We start from the raw sequence: 16,759 nt of genomic DNA, 5'->3' as shown, positions 1-16,759 counted from the left end.
TGTACTATTCTCCCATCTATCCCAAATAAATTAGAGGCCAATCTCATTCTTGGGATGGAGAAAAGAGAAAACACAGAAACAAAATACATCTGTGTGTCTTAATTGTGCTGCCACCTTTGCCACTAGGGTACAGTCCTTAAAACACTCTTTCCACGTATGACAGCAGGAGACACTGAGTTTTTCTTTCTGGTAGACAACACAGAGCTCAAGCATCCCTTGGATGTAAAAGTGGGCTAATGGTGGCCAGTAGATCAGCTGTCACGGAAAAACAAACACAAAGAAGGGACACACATGCATCTTGAGAAGCTTCTAGGACATATGCACAGAGAGAGATAATTGAGGAAAGATAAATATAGGCAAGAGTTGCGAAGTAGAAGTCTAAAAGCCAGATTCCACTGGCAGACTTATAAATTTTAAAATTATTTTGCCAGCATTTAAAATATTAAAAACAAAGCACAGCTGATATAATACCTGTGGGTCTAGCTTCTGCTAAAAAATAACAAGATCTGATAACCCAGACCTGGATGCCCACGTGGAAGCTGAGTGGAGATTGCTCCCTTCAGCCGGAGCCAGTGCTCTCTACTTTATCATAGTCCCTATCACTCCCTATTGCATTGTTTCCCGCCTGCCTTCCTCATTTCTGTTATTTGTACAGCTTATATAAGAATTTGGGTTGGCATTCCTGACTGAGTGAACTAAATAATAACCAGGGAGAGTGGGAAGCATTCCATAAGCATTTCATTAAAATCCTGCATTTCCTTAGTACTGAGCTTCATGTATTTAGAAATTCAGGATTTTAATTGGACCTTATAACATGAGCAGAGAGTAAAGAAATGTGAAGATTTCAGTAGTAAATATGGTTCATATGCAAATGTTACACACAGAGCTGGGAGCACTCCTGCATGGGGCAGAGTACACTCAGGACTCACGCAACTGTCCAGAACTGCAGACCCAAGGAACAGAAAGATGTTTGCAAAATGCAGCTTTAGCTCTAGCCCTTGATGTAATTTTCCATCCTTGCTGCTGAGGGTGTCCAGTAGATTAGCTGGTTGCTGGTGATCACATGTTGACTGCCATGCTAGGGTGCAATGGGACACCTATCTGGAAATCCCTCTTTAAGAGCCAGCCTCACCCTGACTGCAGGCCCACAAACTCAGCCCCAGCCTGTAGAGATAGTATTAGCTTCATTATGCTCAACTTAAGTTTTCAAAAGAAAAGCCAACTTCAGAACTTCTTCCTCAGTCAAGTAGAATACTCCAACATAAATGAAAGCGAGATAGGCTTGTTAAATTCTGGAGAGAAAAATAAAGAAAAATTTAAAAACATTTTAATGAGGATACTTGTACTTGCTTGGCTTTCTTAGGGAGTTCAAGTTACTATGAAAATCACATGTTTGAACTCTAGAAAGCACTATAAGCAAAGAAATCAATTAACTAATAATAATAACAATTCAAGAAGTATATTCTGGGACATGGGAGAAGATGGCTGAGTAAAATCCAGCAGTGTATCACAGCCTATCCAGGACCTGGAATAGCAACACCTAGAAAACAACAATTAAGTGAAGAATAAAGAAGAAAAGCTATGGGAATCAAGAAAAAAAATCAACAAGAAAACTAGAGACCACAAAGAATCTGGAGAAACTAAAGACCACATAGAGAAAATAATAAAGCAGTCCAGAAAGCTAACCTCAGCTCCCATACAGGAGGCCCTGTCTCTGCAAGTACAAGGTACCCTGGGAAAAGGTCAGAGGACCCAGACAAAAACAGCAGACCAGCCTAGCAGCATCACAAGAAAACCCATGGGTATTATTAACTACACATAACAGTGTGGGATTACACTCAGAAAGTAATTCCTTCCACATGGCAGAGTAGAGTGGAGAATAAATCCACTGCAGCATTTGTCATATGAGAGTGACCAATCATGAGACATTTTGGGAAGAGGTTAATTGTTTAAGATTGAGCTACTCTGGGAATCAGAAGTCACAGAACAACTACACTTCAGGGTTTCCGATGTGACCCTACCACAGTAACTGGTTGGGAGAAGGACACAAGAGACATCAATGAGAAGGGAGCGTCAGTCACAGACCCCCTGAGAAGTTTAAGCAAAACTGAGCTCAGGCTTGGAAGGACATGGCAGCCTCACTCTCTGTAGTGAAAAGCCAGGCCCGTGGCATGTAGTTTTGGAGGCAGCTGGGCATGAAAGTGCTGGCATTAAGTCCAGTGGACTGCTTAACTCGTCCCTCACTTTTGCTGCCTACTTACAGCACTGAGCTCATTGGTATCTACACTTACTCTAATCTGCTGAAGGGATGAGGGATATGCCTTAGCTTGAACAGTTGCTACAGCCTAGAGAACTCAAGCACCTGGAACAAGGGGAAGGGAGTTTCAGAAGCACATAGGCCACTAAAGTTAGGTGGAGACAGTTGTGACTTGGAAGGCACAGAGGGACACTAAGAGCTGCTTGACTGAATGTACCCCCAACACAAACCATTGATCAACTCCGCCCAGCAGGAAACGTGGAGCAGGACTCAGCATTCACACACAAAAAAGTGGGAGTGAAAACGAAGACCTACTAGTCACTCACTATTTTGCATCTGTGTTCATCAGGGAGATTGGCCTGTAGTTCTTTTTTGCTTAGGTCCTTCCCTAGTTTGGGAATCAAAGTTAACACTTGCTTCCAAGAATGAATTTGGAAGTATTGCTTCCCTTTTGATTTCATTATAGAGCTTAAATGGTAGTGGTAACAGTTGTTCTCTAAATGTCTTGTAGAATTCTGCAACAAAGTCATCAGGACCTGGGCTTTTCTACGCTGGTAAATTTTTAATTACATTTTCAATTTCACTGATTGAAATTGGGGTGTTTAGACTTTTTCTATCTTCTTCGTTCAACTTTGGAAGTTCTTATGTATCTAGGAATGTGTCCATTTCTTCTGTATTTTCCATTTTCTTAGAATACAGGTTTTCCAAGTAGGCACCGATGATATTCTGGATTTCTGATGGATCTGTTGGGACTTCACCTTTTTCATTCCTAACTGCATGAATCTGAGCCTTTTCTTTCCTTATTTTGATAAGGTTGGCTAACAGTATATTGATTTTTTCTTTCAAAAAGCCAACTCTTTGATTCATTGATTTTTTTTTTTGTATCTTTCTCTTAGTCTTCATTGAATTAATTTCTGCTCTGACCTTTATAATTTCCTCCATGGTACAAGCTTTTGGTTTGTCTTGCTCTTCTTTTTCTAGGAGCTTAAGGTTGAGCATTAGTTTATTTGAGCTCATTCTGTTTTCCTAATATGGGCATTTACTGCTATGAATTTCCCTCACAGAACTGCTTTCATTGTGTCCCACAAATTCCCGTATGTTTAATTTCCTCTGTGACCCAGTGGTTGTTCAGCAGAGTGCTATTTAATTTGCATGTGTTTGTGAAGTTCTTGCAGTTTCTTATGCTATTGCTCTCCAGTTTAATCGCAGTATGGTCTGATAATATACAGGGAATAACTGCAATTCTTTTGCATTTGCTTAAGCATTTTCTATGAGCTAGCATGTGGTCTATTTTGGAGAATGACCCATGTGCAGCTGAAAAGAATGTATATTCTGATTTTGTGGAGTGGAACACTCTGTAGACATTTACTAAGTCCATTTGTTCTAAGGCTTAGTTCAGTTCTGTTATTTTGTTGTTGATTTTGTCTAGATGATCTATTTGTGTCAGTGGAATATTGAAGTCCCCCCCTATAATTGTATTAGTGCTTATTTCATTTTTCATATACATTAATATTTGTTTTGTATAGTTGGGGGCAATAGTATTTGGTGCATATGTACGATTGTCATTTCTTCCTCTTGTATTGCCCCCTTTACAAGGATGTAGTGGCCTTCTTTACCTCTCAATTAGTTTTGGTTTGAAATCTACTCTGTCTGCAAATAAGATAGCTACCCCTGCTTTTTTCTGGGCTCTTGTCACATGGAGAACTGTTTTCCATCCTGTTACTCTCAGGCTATGAATTTCTTTGTGGATTAAGTGGGTTGCGTGCATATAGCATTTTGTGGGATTTTGCTTCTTAATCCATTCTACTAGCCTGATTCTTTTGATTGGTGAATTGAGGCCATTAACATTGATAGTTATAACTGTTATGTATTGACTTTTCATTTTCATGTTATTTTCCTATTTTCGGTTGTTTTTTATTTTTCCCTCTCTCCCTTTAATTTCTTGCCTTGCCTGGTATATTTGCTGTGTTGGCCCTTATGGAGTTGTGGCCTTCATTTTCTTCTTTCAGGATATTGTTTAGAAGTGTTTGGAAGGCTGGTTTGGTGTTCATGAAATTTCTCAGGTGTTCTTTGTCATGGAAATACCTTATTTCCCCATCAATTTTGAAAGATAGATTTGCAGCATACATCAGTCTAGGTTGGAGGTTGTTTTCTTTTAGGGCTTGAAATAGCTCACTCCAGGCTCTCCTTGACTTGAGGGTTTGTGTTGAAAAGTCTGTTGTGATTCTGATGGGCTTTCCTTTACATGTGATTTGTTTCTTCTCTCTTACTGCTTGTACTACTTTGTTCTTCTGTTGGGATTCTAAGATCTTGATTATTATATGTCTAGGTGTAGATTTTTTAAAATCATGGCTAGTTGGAGTCCTAAATATCTCACTTATCTGTATGTCAAATTCCTCCCCTCTGTTTGAGAAGTTTTCTGTCATTAGGTCTGTGAACAGTTGTTGTTTTGTTTTTATTTTTTTAATGACATTTACACTCTCTCCTGTTACTTCATGGATTCCTATCAGTCTTACATTATTCTTCTTTGCACCACCATCTAAGAGTTGTTGAATCGATTTCTCATGATCCCTTACCGTTTTTAAGAGATCTCTCTTTTCATGGTCACTGACTGAAATCCTTTCTTCTATATCTGAAATTCTATCTTCACATTCGTTCACTCCTCTGTGAATGCTTTCTATAGAGTTTTTAATCTCCTGGATATCTATTTGAATCTATTTCATGGATTCTATTTCTTTCCAATGTTGGGCATTCAAGGTTTTTATTTCTTGCTTATGCTGGTCATTCATGGTTTCCATCATGGTCCTGAGCTCTTTTTTTTTTTTTTTTTTTTTTTTTTTTTTTTTTTTTTTTTTTTTTGGTCTCTTTCAGTTCTAGAGTCTCTAATGCTGTCTTTTCATTCTTCTCACCGCCTCTGTGGTTATGTGGTAAATTATTGGATTTTGAATTTTCTTAGAGCCTCATTTATCTGTTTTGTTACTTCCTGAGCTATCAGTTCTGGGTCAGACACACAAATTTAAATATTACATGGTTTCTTTTATATAAGAAACCCAGAATAAAAATAAAGTGCAAAATAATAGTTACATAATAGGAGTAGAGTGATAGATATTTCTCAAAGGGGAAAGGGATCAAGAGATGGAGGATGGGGGAAGGTAAAAGAGGGAGAGGGGATAAAAAAGTAGTTAGGATGTGTTATGTGCATGTACTAACTCCACACAAGGAATGTAAACATTATGTAAAGCAAATATGTACAAGGAAAAAGAGAAAGAAATGGAAGTGGATCAAGAGATAGGTGGAGGGAAGAACAAAGGAAGGAGAAAAGGAATTATAAAAGAAATTAAGATATATTATACACATGTAACAACTTCGTGAAAGGAAGGTAAACATTATACACCAAACACATGTAAACTTATATACTAACAAACTAAAATTAAAAAGAAAAGAAATAAACAACAAAGGACATGATGGAAACTACACAAACACTTGGAGATTAAATAATACATTATTGAATAATCAATGTATCACAGAAGAAATCAGAAAATAAGTTTTTAAAAGTTCCTACAATCAAATGATAATCAATCACAACATAGTACTATAAGACACAATGTAAGCAGTTATCAGATGGACGCTTATAGCTGGAATGTACACATTAAAAGAACTGAATGAATGCAAATAGAAAATAAGAGCAACCCAAATAAAAATTAATAGAAAGAAAGAAATGACAAAGATCACAGTAGAAATTGGTGAAACTGAGACTTTAAAAGGTCAATGAAAAGAACTGGCTCTTTGAAATAAACAAGATTGATAAGTCCTTAGGCAAACTTATCAAACAAAGGGGAACACACACACACACAAAAAAAAAAAAATTCCATGTCAATGCACTTAGAAATGAGAAACGTGAACCAACACCACTGAAATCCAGAGTTCTGTATTATAAGAAACTACTTTGAAAATTATTATCCAATGAATTGTAGAACTTAGAAGAAATAGAGAAATTCTTACATAAATATAAATTACCCAAACTGAATCAAGATGATGTATCTACCAACTCCCAATGATGAGTATTTTCATTATGAATTACAAACACATATTAGTAAAATATTTTTTAAAAATGCTTCTATGACCTCATTGTGAACTTTCTTTCCTACTGTTACATACATATCCAGTAAGATTTCTGCTGGAAACTTTTTTTTTTGGTTAAAATTTTATAAATCCAATGGCGTTCATTTACAAAGACTGAGTATTCAAGAAGAAAGATGAACATAAAGGATACAAAAACACCCAAAGTACCTGTTATCCTTCAGCCAAAGGGACACTGCAGTATCCTCAGATGATTTATGAAGGCCACCATTACATGGGAAGCATTTAAGTGGCTCCAAGGCCTTAAATGCTGAGGACACAAGAATAAAATTGATCACATCTAGAATGTGTAACAAATTGTACATACCTCTACTTGACAGAATACATAATAGTATTTTCTCTCAGGTTTTAATAGTTGGAAAAAGAACATACAGGACCCACCCAGCATAGGAAATTTATCGATTAACCATTATTTAAATCCTCATCCCAGAAACTATTAGAACAAGGGGAGCTTTTCAACTCAAATTCAGAAATATCTTATTGAAAAGAAATTTTTATATTTTCTTGAGTATAAATGTTAAAGCAAGTATAGCTTGAAAATGAGTTATATCCACTGAAGACAAAATCCTAAAATAATATATTAAAAATCTGTACTACAAAATTAAAAAAGGATCTCAGTTTTGAAATTATTTTTCAAAAGCTGCTATACCTTTAGAGAAATAGGTGTTTTTAGTTCACAAGCCAATAATGAGTGTTAATACAGGTGATGATGGAAAGAAAACCAGAATTCTCAATCACATGCTGAAGCTCTCAGTTTTTATGATGCTTATGCATACCTACATATGTGCACATTCACGTATATAACACAGAATCCTGAGAACATTATACTACACACAAAACCACTGTGAGAGAAATTAGACTACATATTTGAAGTGAAAAAGAAGAATCAAGGAAAATAAGGACATGACAGAGGAGCCCTGCCTACAACCAACAAGTGGCTTGTTGAGACACCTGTCACTAAGGCTTCCCCAGAAACACAGTGCCCATTCCAGATGATGCAGTCGCATCTGCAAGCACTGTCAATCAGAAACCTGCCAGGGACAGTACTAAATTCTCCTGAAAGATAACTGGAATTGTGCAGCAAGTCATATCACCCAATAAGCAATAAACAACAAACCCATCAAAGAAGCTCTAAAGATTTATTCTTCTTGTAGTATAGAGGAAAAATAACCCAGTTATAAATGACTAATATTAATCACAAATTTGCAGGTCAGCAAAATACATACGTAAATAAACAAATAAGCTAAAATGACTATATATGAGTACAAAAGGACAGCTTGTTAATTACTTCTAAGAATGTAAATTTTGTTGATGTAAATTAGATTTATGAAATGTTGACAAAATAGGAAATCTGCATCAGATCAGTGGGTAATGATTAGACAAACAAACTACTCATGGAATGTTCAATGACATTTCTGAGGCTTATCTTCGCATTCTATCCCCATCTTCCTTGTCCTCAATATCTGATCACTGTAAAGCAGCTTCAGAAGAAAGAAGCACACAAAAACATTAAGTTAGGCAGTAGTGTTAGAAAGCAAAGTACAGCTCTACCTCAATGTAGGAAGCTTTCAAGGAGCCCCAAGAAGTCAGTTGAAGATCTCACTAGGAATCATCAGAGTGATGCCTTTGAACTTGAAACCAGTGCAATGCATGTGTTTTAGTAAAGAGAAATAGAGACAGAGACAGATAAAAAAATGAATGACACATTATATATTGTATCTAGGAACATGTAATGAGAGAAAATAATTTACAAATCATCAGATATTGTATAATCATGATCTCCAAAGAAGACACTCTTCTGTGGTTCAAGAAGGAAAGGTTAGAACATTTCATAATAATTTAAAATGTAGCTGGGTATGGAGGCCCATGCCTGTAATCCCAGTACTTAGAAGGCTGAGGCAGAAGGATCACTGTGAATTCAAGGATAGTTTGGGCTACATAGTGAGTTCAAGGCCAGCCTAACTACATAGTGAGACCTTGTCTCAAAAGAAAACCAAAAAACAAAACAAAACAAAAAAACCTCTTTACTTTTGACATACTTTGTGTTTAAAACATACATGCTATATTTACAAAGTGATAATTATAGTTTTAAAATAGTAAACAAATATTAAGGTGAATGTTCATGTCTTTTAACTGTTAGGTATTCACTGTCAAAAGCTAGCAAGCCTTTATCTAGATAAGCACTCAAGGAAGCTTGTGGCTTCACTGGGTCAATAACTACACTGGTTTATTATTCTTATTTTATTGCTATTTTTACAAAAGCAATGTAATTAATTATAGAAAATTAAGAAATGTAAAAGGAAAGAAACATCATCTATAATTTTTGTATAGAGGTATTTTGGTGCTGCTATCTAGTCTTAATCTAAGTATTTATTATACATTATTTTATATGTATTAAGGTATGTATGTATATATAAACATAATTTTTCAAAATTAGGATTAACTATAATGATTGACATAATCTGCTTTTAAAATTTGTATCATGAATATATTATTTTTGAATGGAATTTTAATTGCCTGAACACTATAATTTGCATATAAATTATATATTAAAATTTAACCATCCTATATAGTTGAACAGTTACTTCTAAAATTTTTTTACTTTAAATAATACCTATGCTCTGTTTGGCTTTCTACCCCTTATGATTTTAAAACTATTCTAAAGGATACATTTTTAAAAGTGGAATTGTGGAAAGAAAATATATGCAAAAATTAAAGTATCTGATGGGTACTATAAAGTTGCTGCTCAGAAAAATGGTACAAATTTGTGTGCCCATAAGTAGTTTAGCAGAGTCTGTGGATGCTCTCGGCAATATAAAAAATTACAGTTATTTGCCAACTTGATTAGCAAAATATATCCATAATTTAGTTCTTGTAAACAAACTGGTGAAAATCCTCTGGCAACATACATAATGCTATGTTCTCAATACTCGAAGTCACAATAGATCGAATGAGAAGAGCACCTTAGGAACAGCCATGGAGGGCATTGGACACCAAGCACAGGATACTACATTTTATCCTGCAGGCCAGTGGTTCTCAGGGGATGGTACTATCCTCCTAGAGTATCTTAGAAACCTGGGTGGATGTTTTTAGTTTCATTTTGTTTGCCAATGCTACTGATACACAGTGAGTGGGGACCAGAGATGCCAGCTGCCCTGTAATGGGTAGAACAGTCCCGAGCCAGGAACTGTCCCCTGGCCTTCCCAACTTTCATGGAAAGTTTCATGGGAAACACATGAAGGGAAAACCTTGATTCTAATCATTCAAGCCCACATTTAACTCTGTTTTACATGAAATGCCAAATACCGTGTATCTATTCTAATAAAATTTTCTACTAATACGTCAAGCAAGGGAAAAATGTTTTCTTCGGAACTTTATCAAGAGTTATGCTCCAATTTTGAAAATCATATCATTAATACTACCACCATTCTTGTTGCTTGCATCAACATGATCTTTTATGAGAGGCTGTATTTGTGCATGTCTTATATTCACTGTGTTACTAAGAGAATTCTTATCATTTCTGCATGGATTTCTTCTGATACTGTCAAGGCTAAGTATAGATATAATGAAACATATTTTATTATAAACTAATTTCTTTTTCATGTTACATATAAGGAATTTAGCTTTAGAAAATTATGTGCATAGGAGGGTCATATTTTCCATTGATATCATTTCAGTAGAGTTAAAAGTAACATTAAGAGTACTTATTATATAAATAGTGGTCACTGGTCTTGACAGGCTGAAAGCTGCTGCTGCAAAGAATAGGAAGCAATTCAGAATCTTTCAGCAGGAGAGTGATGATGAAGCAGAGCCAGAGGTAGGAAGTGCAAGGAGTAAAGAAAATAAGATAGAGGGTAAGGCAGGAGGCACAAAGACAGAAAAGGGACAAATACAATGTAGACAGGGAAGTAAGGAAGACCTGGGATGCTGCTGAAATGCCTGAAAGAGTCAGAGAGAAGAGCATTTATGGAGGGCATTTTAAAAAGAGAAGTTGCCGAACTTGATGATGAAATATACTATCACAGAGTAACTGTCACAGTGTTATTGGGCTGCACAATGACAGTGTTCTCAAAAACAGTCACAAACACATACTTGCAAGCACGTGCGCACACACACACACACACACACACGCACTTACACCCTCTGCCACTCCAGATTCTTTACCAAACAATCCCTCTCCCCTTCTGCTGCCAAAGAGAAGACTTATCACACCACTGATTCTTGAAATCTGACAGCTCAACCTGACACTAGCCTGAATCAGAGGGTGAAAGCTTCTTCGGTTTATTTATTTGTTTGTGATCCTCCACACAAGATAAATCCCAAGATAAATTTCAAGTTTGTGTTAAGTGCATTCCAAGTTATAAATCACACACTTGTAGTCTCATACTACAGTAAGCACGAAACCATATAGATTAACAATAGATATATTTGCCTTCTCACTTGTCAAACTCATGTACACACAGAGAGAGAAGGAGAAAATAAGAGGAAACTAAGAGCTTGAGGACCAGCAATAATTTGCATGCAGCATATATTTATACTTAGCAGAAGCAGTCATAACAATTAAAATTGTGTAATATTAGACCAGTTCCAAATATGACAAAAGTATTTCCAAAATGAAAGGATGGACAGTCCATGGACAGTAAGCACAGGAGAATAAATATGAGCCAAAGTTGGGGATAAAAGTAATGCCTCAATCCATGTTTAATTTCCACTTAAGGTAAAAAGTATATGACATTTAGTTTATATATCCATTCTCAATTTTAAATTTTCTATGAATGGGAAATGAAAAAAGAGCCAAAAATATCTCTAAATATGAAACTAACCAGTTAGCCTGATCCCTGTCTGTGAAACAGGCCTGAGTCAATAAAACACAAAAATCATTCTTTGTTGCTTTTCTTAACAATTAAAAAGTGATTTCTAGCTTAGTGAGAAAAACAGAAACCACACCTTCTTCAACCTGAAGGAGTTTCTTTTCCTACCCTGCTAAGAAATGTTACCCTCACACCAGAGAAACTATTCAGTATTTACACATGTGTGACTTATCTCACTTAGGAGTATATCTTCAATATGTATCCATTTTCCTATGAATGAATCTATTTTCTCATTCTTTATGGCTGAGTTTCTCTGGTGTGAATAATCTGCAATAATACATAAGATTCTAATAAGATTACTGACATTTTGAAAAGGGAAGAAAGGAGCTAAAGGTGTAGGGAAGGTGGGATGGGTAGGGGAAGGGTAATAAGGGAAAAGAAAAAATGTGAGATAATGAAAAGATGGAAATAAAGTGTTTTTAGATGGGGAGGGGAGGAGGGAGTGAAGGGAGGGCAGGGACAAGGGGAAAAAATGAGAACCAAGACCTGTCATGTGGAGGTACAAGATCCCAACAATGAATGTAACTGTACTGTATCCCTAAAATGTACCAATAAACTCAATTAAAGCTGAAAAATAAAAAGAAATGTTACCCTCACTCCAACAAAGTGGAGAATGTACCTGGAAACCTCATCATTACAATCTTACACTGGCTAGCTCCTGCTTTTTCTAATAACTCCCTTACCTTCTGAAATTAAGCACTTTCCTACTTGAATTGTGAGGGAAAAAATCCAAGACAAGTCCCAAGGATTATGATAACTGCCTGAAATTGGTAATGAAGGGCTTGTAGACCAAGGCACAGATTAAAACACCCTCTTCTTTCCCCATTTTTGCTATTGCTCTCAGGTTTGATAAGAGGTACAATATTTATATATTGGTCATTTAAGATACAGAAAATTGAAAAGCACATGCTGACAGGTGAAGCTATAGGTAGCCACAGCTTAAGGGCAACACAATGTTTTCTTCCTCCTAATTAGGTTGTGGCAAAAATTCCAGCTCTTTGCCTAGGAAGATTGAGTCCCCAAGGCCCTCCCTCAGCTTACAGCTCTCATCCCACATCTCATACCCCTGTGGTCTTCGATTCACATCTTCTCCTGTTGAGCCTTCAGGTCACCATGCTGTGGTTTCTGTCAGAATCTAAGTCTTCACAATCGTTCCTTGCCTGGCTTGTATTTATTACTGAAGACCCAGCTCTGGCAAGTCACATACACTGAGATAGAGGTTCTTTCTCTCCACTTTTACTGAAAACAGGGTTTATCCCCACTTACCAGGTGATCATCTCTTTATTCATTGTCTCCCTAAGCATAAACTTCTAAAGGGTAAAGCCAAGTTGTTCAATGTTTGTATGTCTAGGGAATAACAGAGTTAAGAACTCAGGAAATGCTTGATGCTTTCTTTACTTTTTTGTCAAAGGGCAAGGGCATGGAGTCCACGATGCTTATTTGAGGAGTGCTAAGGAATTGCTTAAATGTAATAGCAGCAACCCATCCTAAATGTTCATACTACAGGTTCTGGGCACATAACCCCAAAGGGGGATTTCCTAAGTTCACTTTCAATATACATGTTCATACAGCAGGTATAAGGGAAAGGCAGTGTTGACTAACACATTTTTAGTGATCAGTTGAAAGCCATTAGGGGCATCTTTTGCCTTTTCCTCTGTTTAAGAAGCAGGCCTTTGTTAGTGAAGGAAACAGAATGCTGCACACGTAGAAAGGGTATCAGATTTAAGTGTTTAACATTATTTCCAAGTGAGTTCAGAGAGACGCTCCAGATAGCTGAAAGTATCTCACAAATGTATTCTGTGTCCTGTTACCAGATCACATTTTCTGCAGTGTACTGGGAATCAGAACTTCTAATAAATTATATAATTATCTTGCAATTAGTACAACTGCCTTGAATTTGTGTGTATGCAGCAAGTGTGTGATTTTATTGGATATAAATAATGTTTACAACTATTTGGCATATCACTATTTTCTAATACGGTAGGAGCCACCTCTCTAGATCTTCAAGACACCCTCACAAGTGCAGAATTATCTATGGGGTCAATAGAGAAGGGGTATTGAGTTTATCTATCAAAAAGAAAAATACAATTTACTCATTACTTACCAAATTAAGTTTTTCCCAGAACTCCGGTCCTTCTTCCGTCTCTCTGAGGCTTGGTGGAATGTACCAAAAGCAAATATTGGCATATTCAGGCTACAAATTAAGAGAATGTGATATGAAAGTTGTTTTGCTATCCTAAGGCCTATCTTTGAAGGCTACTAAACAAATACTCTCTAAACTCTTGACGAATCTTTTAAAGATTTACCATGTGATAACAAATCAAATTGTATATATTAGACATCCATTCTGCCTACTTTCTAATCACAGCCTACTGGAATATTTTTTTCTCCATTGTTTGCATCTGGAGGATTCTCTTTCCTTTAGGTAAGGGATGAGGAGGAGCCAGGGATGTAGCTCAGTGGCTCTGTGCCTGCCTGGCAAGCACAAGGTCCTGAGTTCAATTCCCAGTACCAGAAAAAAAAAAAAAACAGATAAGGGATGAGCCTAAATCAAGATACAACGAAAGGTGGAGGCTGAGGCTAATTCAAGCCAGTGCTGACCATGAGGTAATGCCAGATATACATATGCTCCGTGATACCTTGCTTCCACCCTCTTCAACTCCCATCCCTTAAGATAGTTCTTCCAATAATTCTTCTTTTGCTTTAGCTAGCCAAGATTGGCCTCTATTACCCGGTGCCCCTGATAAGTGCAGAAGTCCGAGCTGAAGTGAGAGCAGCAAGACATATTCAGGCTTCACTAGCCAGCACTGCTATGAGCCTAGCCAATTCCGCTTTGGAAAAAAATTGAGCACCACATTGATTCTTGGCTCTCAGACATCAGTATGAACGTAAATCAGCTCAAGGCCTGTTCAAAATATAGACTCTAAGTTCTGGAGCTCAGAGTCTGGTTAAACTCATCATAGAAAAGTTTCAAGGGTTAGCATTTTATGAAGCACATCAGGTGATTGCGAAGTGCATGGCTTGATAAACTCTGATCTAAACTGAGCCTTAACCTAAACATCTTCCTCACTAACCTAGTTTTCGATCAGATGTGACATGGTTAGACACTGGATAACATTCTAGAACAGGCTTTTGCTGAGCAGTGATCACATAGCCTTTCTCCCCAGTGAACAACAACATAGTGAGTACCGGAGTACCATGCCAAAGGCAATCCCCAAACCTTTGATTCAGGACAAGTCAATGACCAAACAATTTGGGACATTACATTAGGAATTCACAAATGAGACAAAAGGAATTTCATCTAGGAAGATTTTGTGTCATACCAGCTTCCCCATTTACGCCTAGTACTCACAGTAGCATTTGAAATGACTTTCATCTTCCCAACACAAATGTAGTTTGTAGGTAATAACCAATGTTATAATAGTTGTCAGTAACCATAACAATTATGACTTAGTGTTACATAAAGTTTCAAGTATTTTAGAAAGTAGACACACCTATCATCCCATATTTTAAGATCAAGACTGGTGTTATATAAAGTTTTGGTTTTAGTAGACTTTAAACCATAAGTGAATACAGAGGAACATTTCCAGCTCAACAAGATAGATTTTTGATCTGATCAACCTTTTAGCTTTGAAATTTTAACATTGTTATTAGATTTGACAAAAAACTGATCTACAAATCTTTGAAATATATAGTTCCTTTGAAGTTCTAGGTGACTTAATTCAATTTCCACATTTAGTGAGACTACAATAGTTTTTACAAATCTACACAATTTACATTTGGATTTTTGATTTATTATTGCTTTAGTTTCCTAGAACATATCGATTTGATGCATTTTTTTTGTTCACTTAATGTGAATAAGTCTTTTGAAATTAACTATGGTTAATTAGAAGACTGAAAAATACAGCTAATTATCACTCAATTTTAGGAATTCAACTTTATATCAAAAATGTTTTGCGGATAACTTTTTTGGCAATTATAAATTGATTGTCTCTCAGCTCCAAATCCACCTATTCTTGGCATCTCGCAAAATGAGGCGGACTCTAAATATTTCTCTCCTTGTCTTCCGGTCTAATCTTGCACTTTGTCTTCCGGAGGTGCTGGAGGAACACTAGAGAAGGAAAGCCTTCTCTCCTGGCCTGCTGTGCACAGTACACAGACCTCTTTGAGAATCTGTGGTTCCTTCCAGCAGCAAATGGTCCTCACAGCCCCCCACCACGCATGAGTAATTTTTCCTCCATATTCCTCTCAAATGATTCCATAGGGAGTGACATCAGCCAGGCAGCTTGACTCACAGGAATCCTCCGAAGTCAATGCCATCGGTAGCCTGTCGCTAATGGCAAGCTGTGGCCTCTCCCCATGGACAGCCTGACTCAGCATTTCAAAGGGTAGAGTTTTAGAGAATCTTAGCAAGGGGACCACTCAGGGAGCGGCTCTGCCATGCCGGGAGCCACATCACGCTCTTCCAGGAAGTCTCCATCACAGTCCTCACTTGGGGCATCCTCTCTGTTGGAGTCACTGCCTCAGTTCCAGGCGTAGTGCTGCTCCCTTTGTCAGCTAGTCCTGCATACTGCGTGTTTAGGGTTATCTTTCTTTCCTGTAGGGCAATATCTCAGAATTCTAATTATCTATATACAAACTGATAATAAAATTGTAATTTCTTAAATGTAAGCATTCACTATAGTTTTTGATCACACCTCATTTCTCTCTTACTTCAAATTACTAAGCAGCCTTTATTCCCCTTCTGAACGGACTCTTATTAATACATCATCAAATTTCATGTCCATTTTCATTTACAGGAGATTATTACACAGCTCACAGCAACTGTATCTATTATGGCAGACTATATTTTACTAGGTAGGGCCAGTTTGTTTAGACATTTTGGGTAGTTACATATCTATGACTCCTTTTGCCAAAACATGACCTTTAGAATGGCATGGCTTCTGTACTTATAACTTTTGAAATTTTGTAAAGCTCTTCTGACATTTTATTTCATTAGAAGGAGTTTGATGCTCCATTTGGCAGAATATCTTCTATTTAGTCATTTCTGAAAGTATTAAAAGTTGAAAAAATGTTTTTGAAGGTTCACACAGAACATAGCTGAGTTTTTGTCTCTTTTGCTCTATAGCTTGTATTTTATAGAGTGACTTACTTTAAGAGACTTCAAACCACTAATGTGTATTTCTAGAGAATAATCATCCCTTGACATTTAATTTTAATTCCCTTCATATATGAAAGTGTGACCTCGTTGGTGATTTAGGAACATAATTTGTGTGTATTTTTGAGGAGCATTAAAACTGGGAAGACACAAAAAGGAATACAAGTGTGGAGTGAAGGGCATAAAAACATATGTGGCAAAAAAATACTTTGTCATAATCATATTGTACCCTTAAAGAAAAGATGGACACATTTTATCTTGACCTTAAAATAAAAACAAAATAGAAGCCAGGTGTGGTGGCGCATGCCTGTAATCCCAGCACTTGGGAGGCTG

The 16,759-nt window shown here is 36.8% G+C and overlaps 1 protein-coding gene across 1 annotated transcript in view; it reads right to left on the bottom strand.

Annotated features, from left to right (window-relative positions):
- The window catches only part of Gadl1 (glutamate decarboxylase like 1), a 170,054-nt gene that overhangs the window by 51,223 nt on the left and 102,072 nt on the right, over positions 1 to 16,759 (bottom strand). Inside the window, exon 14 of the mRNA XM_033756998.1 lies at positions 13,373 to 13,462. Coding sequence (XP_033612889.1) covers positions 13,373 to 13,462 — 90 coding nt within the window. The remainder of the gene's footprint in view (positions 1 to 13,372; positions 13,463 to 16,759) is intronic.

Source organism: Fukomys damarensis, unplaced genomic scaffold (assembly GCF_012274545.1).
Source record: "Fukomys damarensis isolate Sample0158 unplaced genomic scaffold, DMR_v1.0_HiC HiC_scaffold_28, whole genome shotgun sequence".
NCBI classification, from domain to species: Eukaryota; Metazoa; Chordata; class Mammalia; order Rodentia; family Bathyergidae; genus Fukomys; species Fukomys damarensis.
Note: the sequence above shows the minus strand (reverse complement) of the source record. Positions and strands in the feature narration are given on the sequence as shown.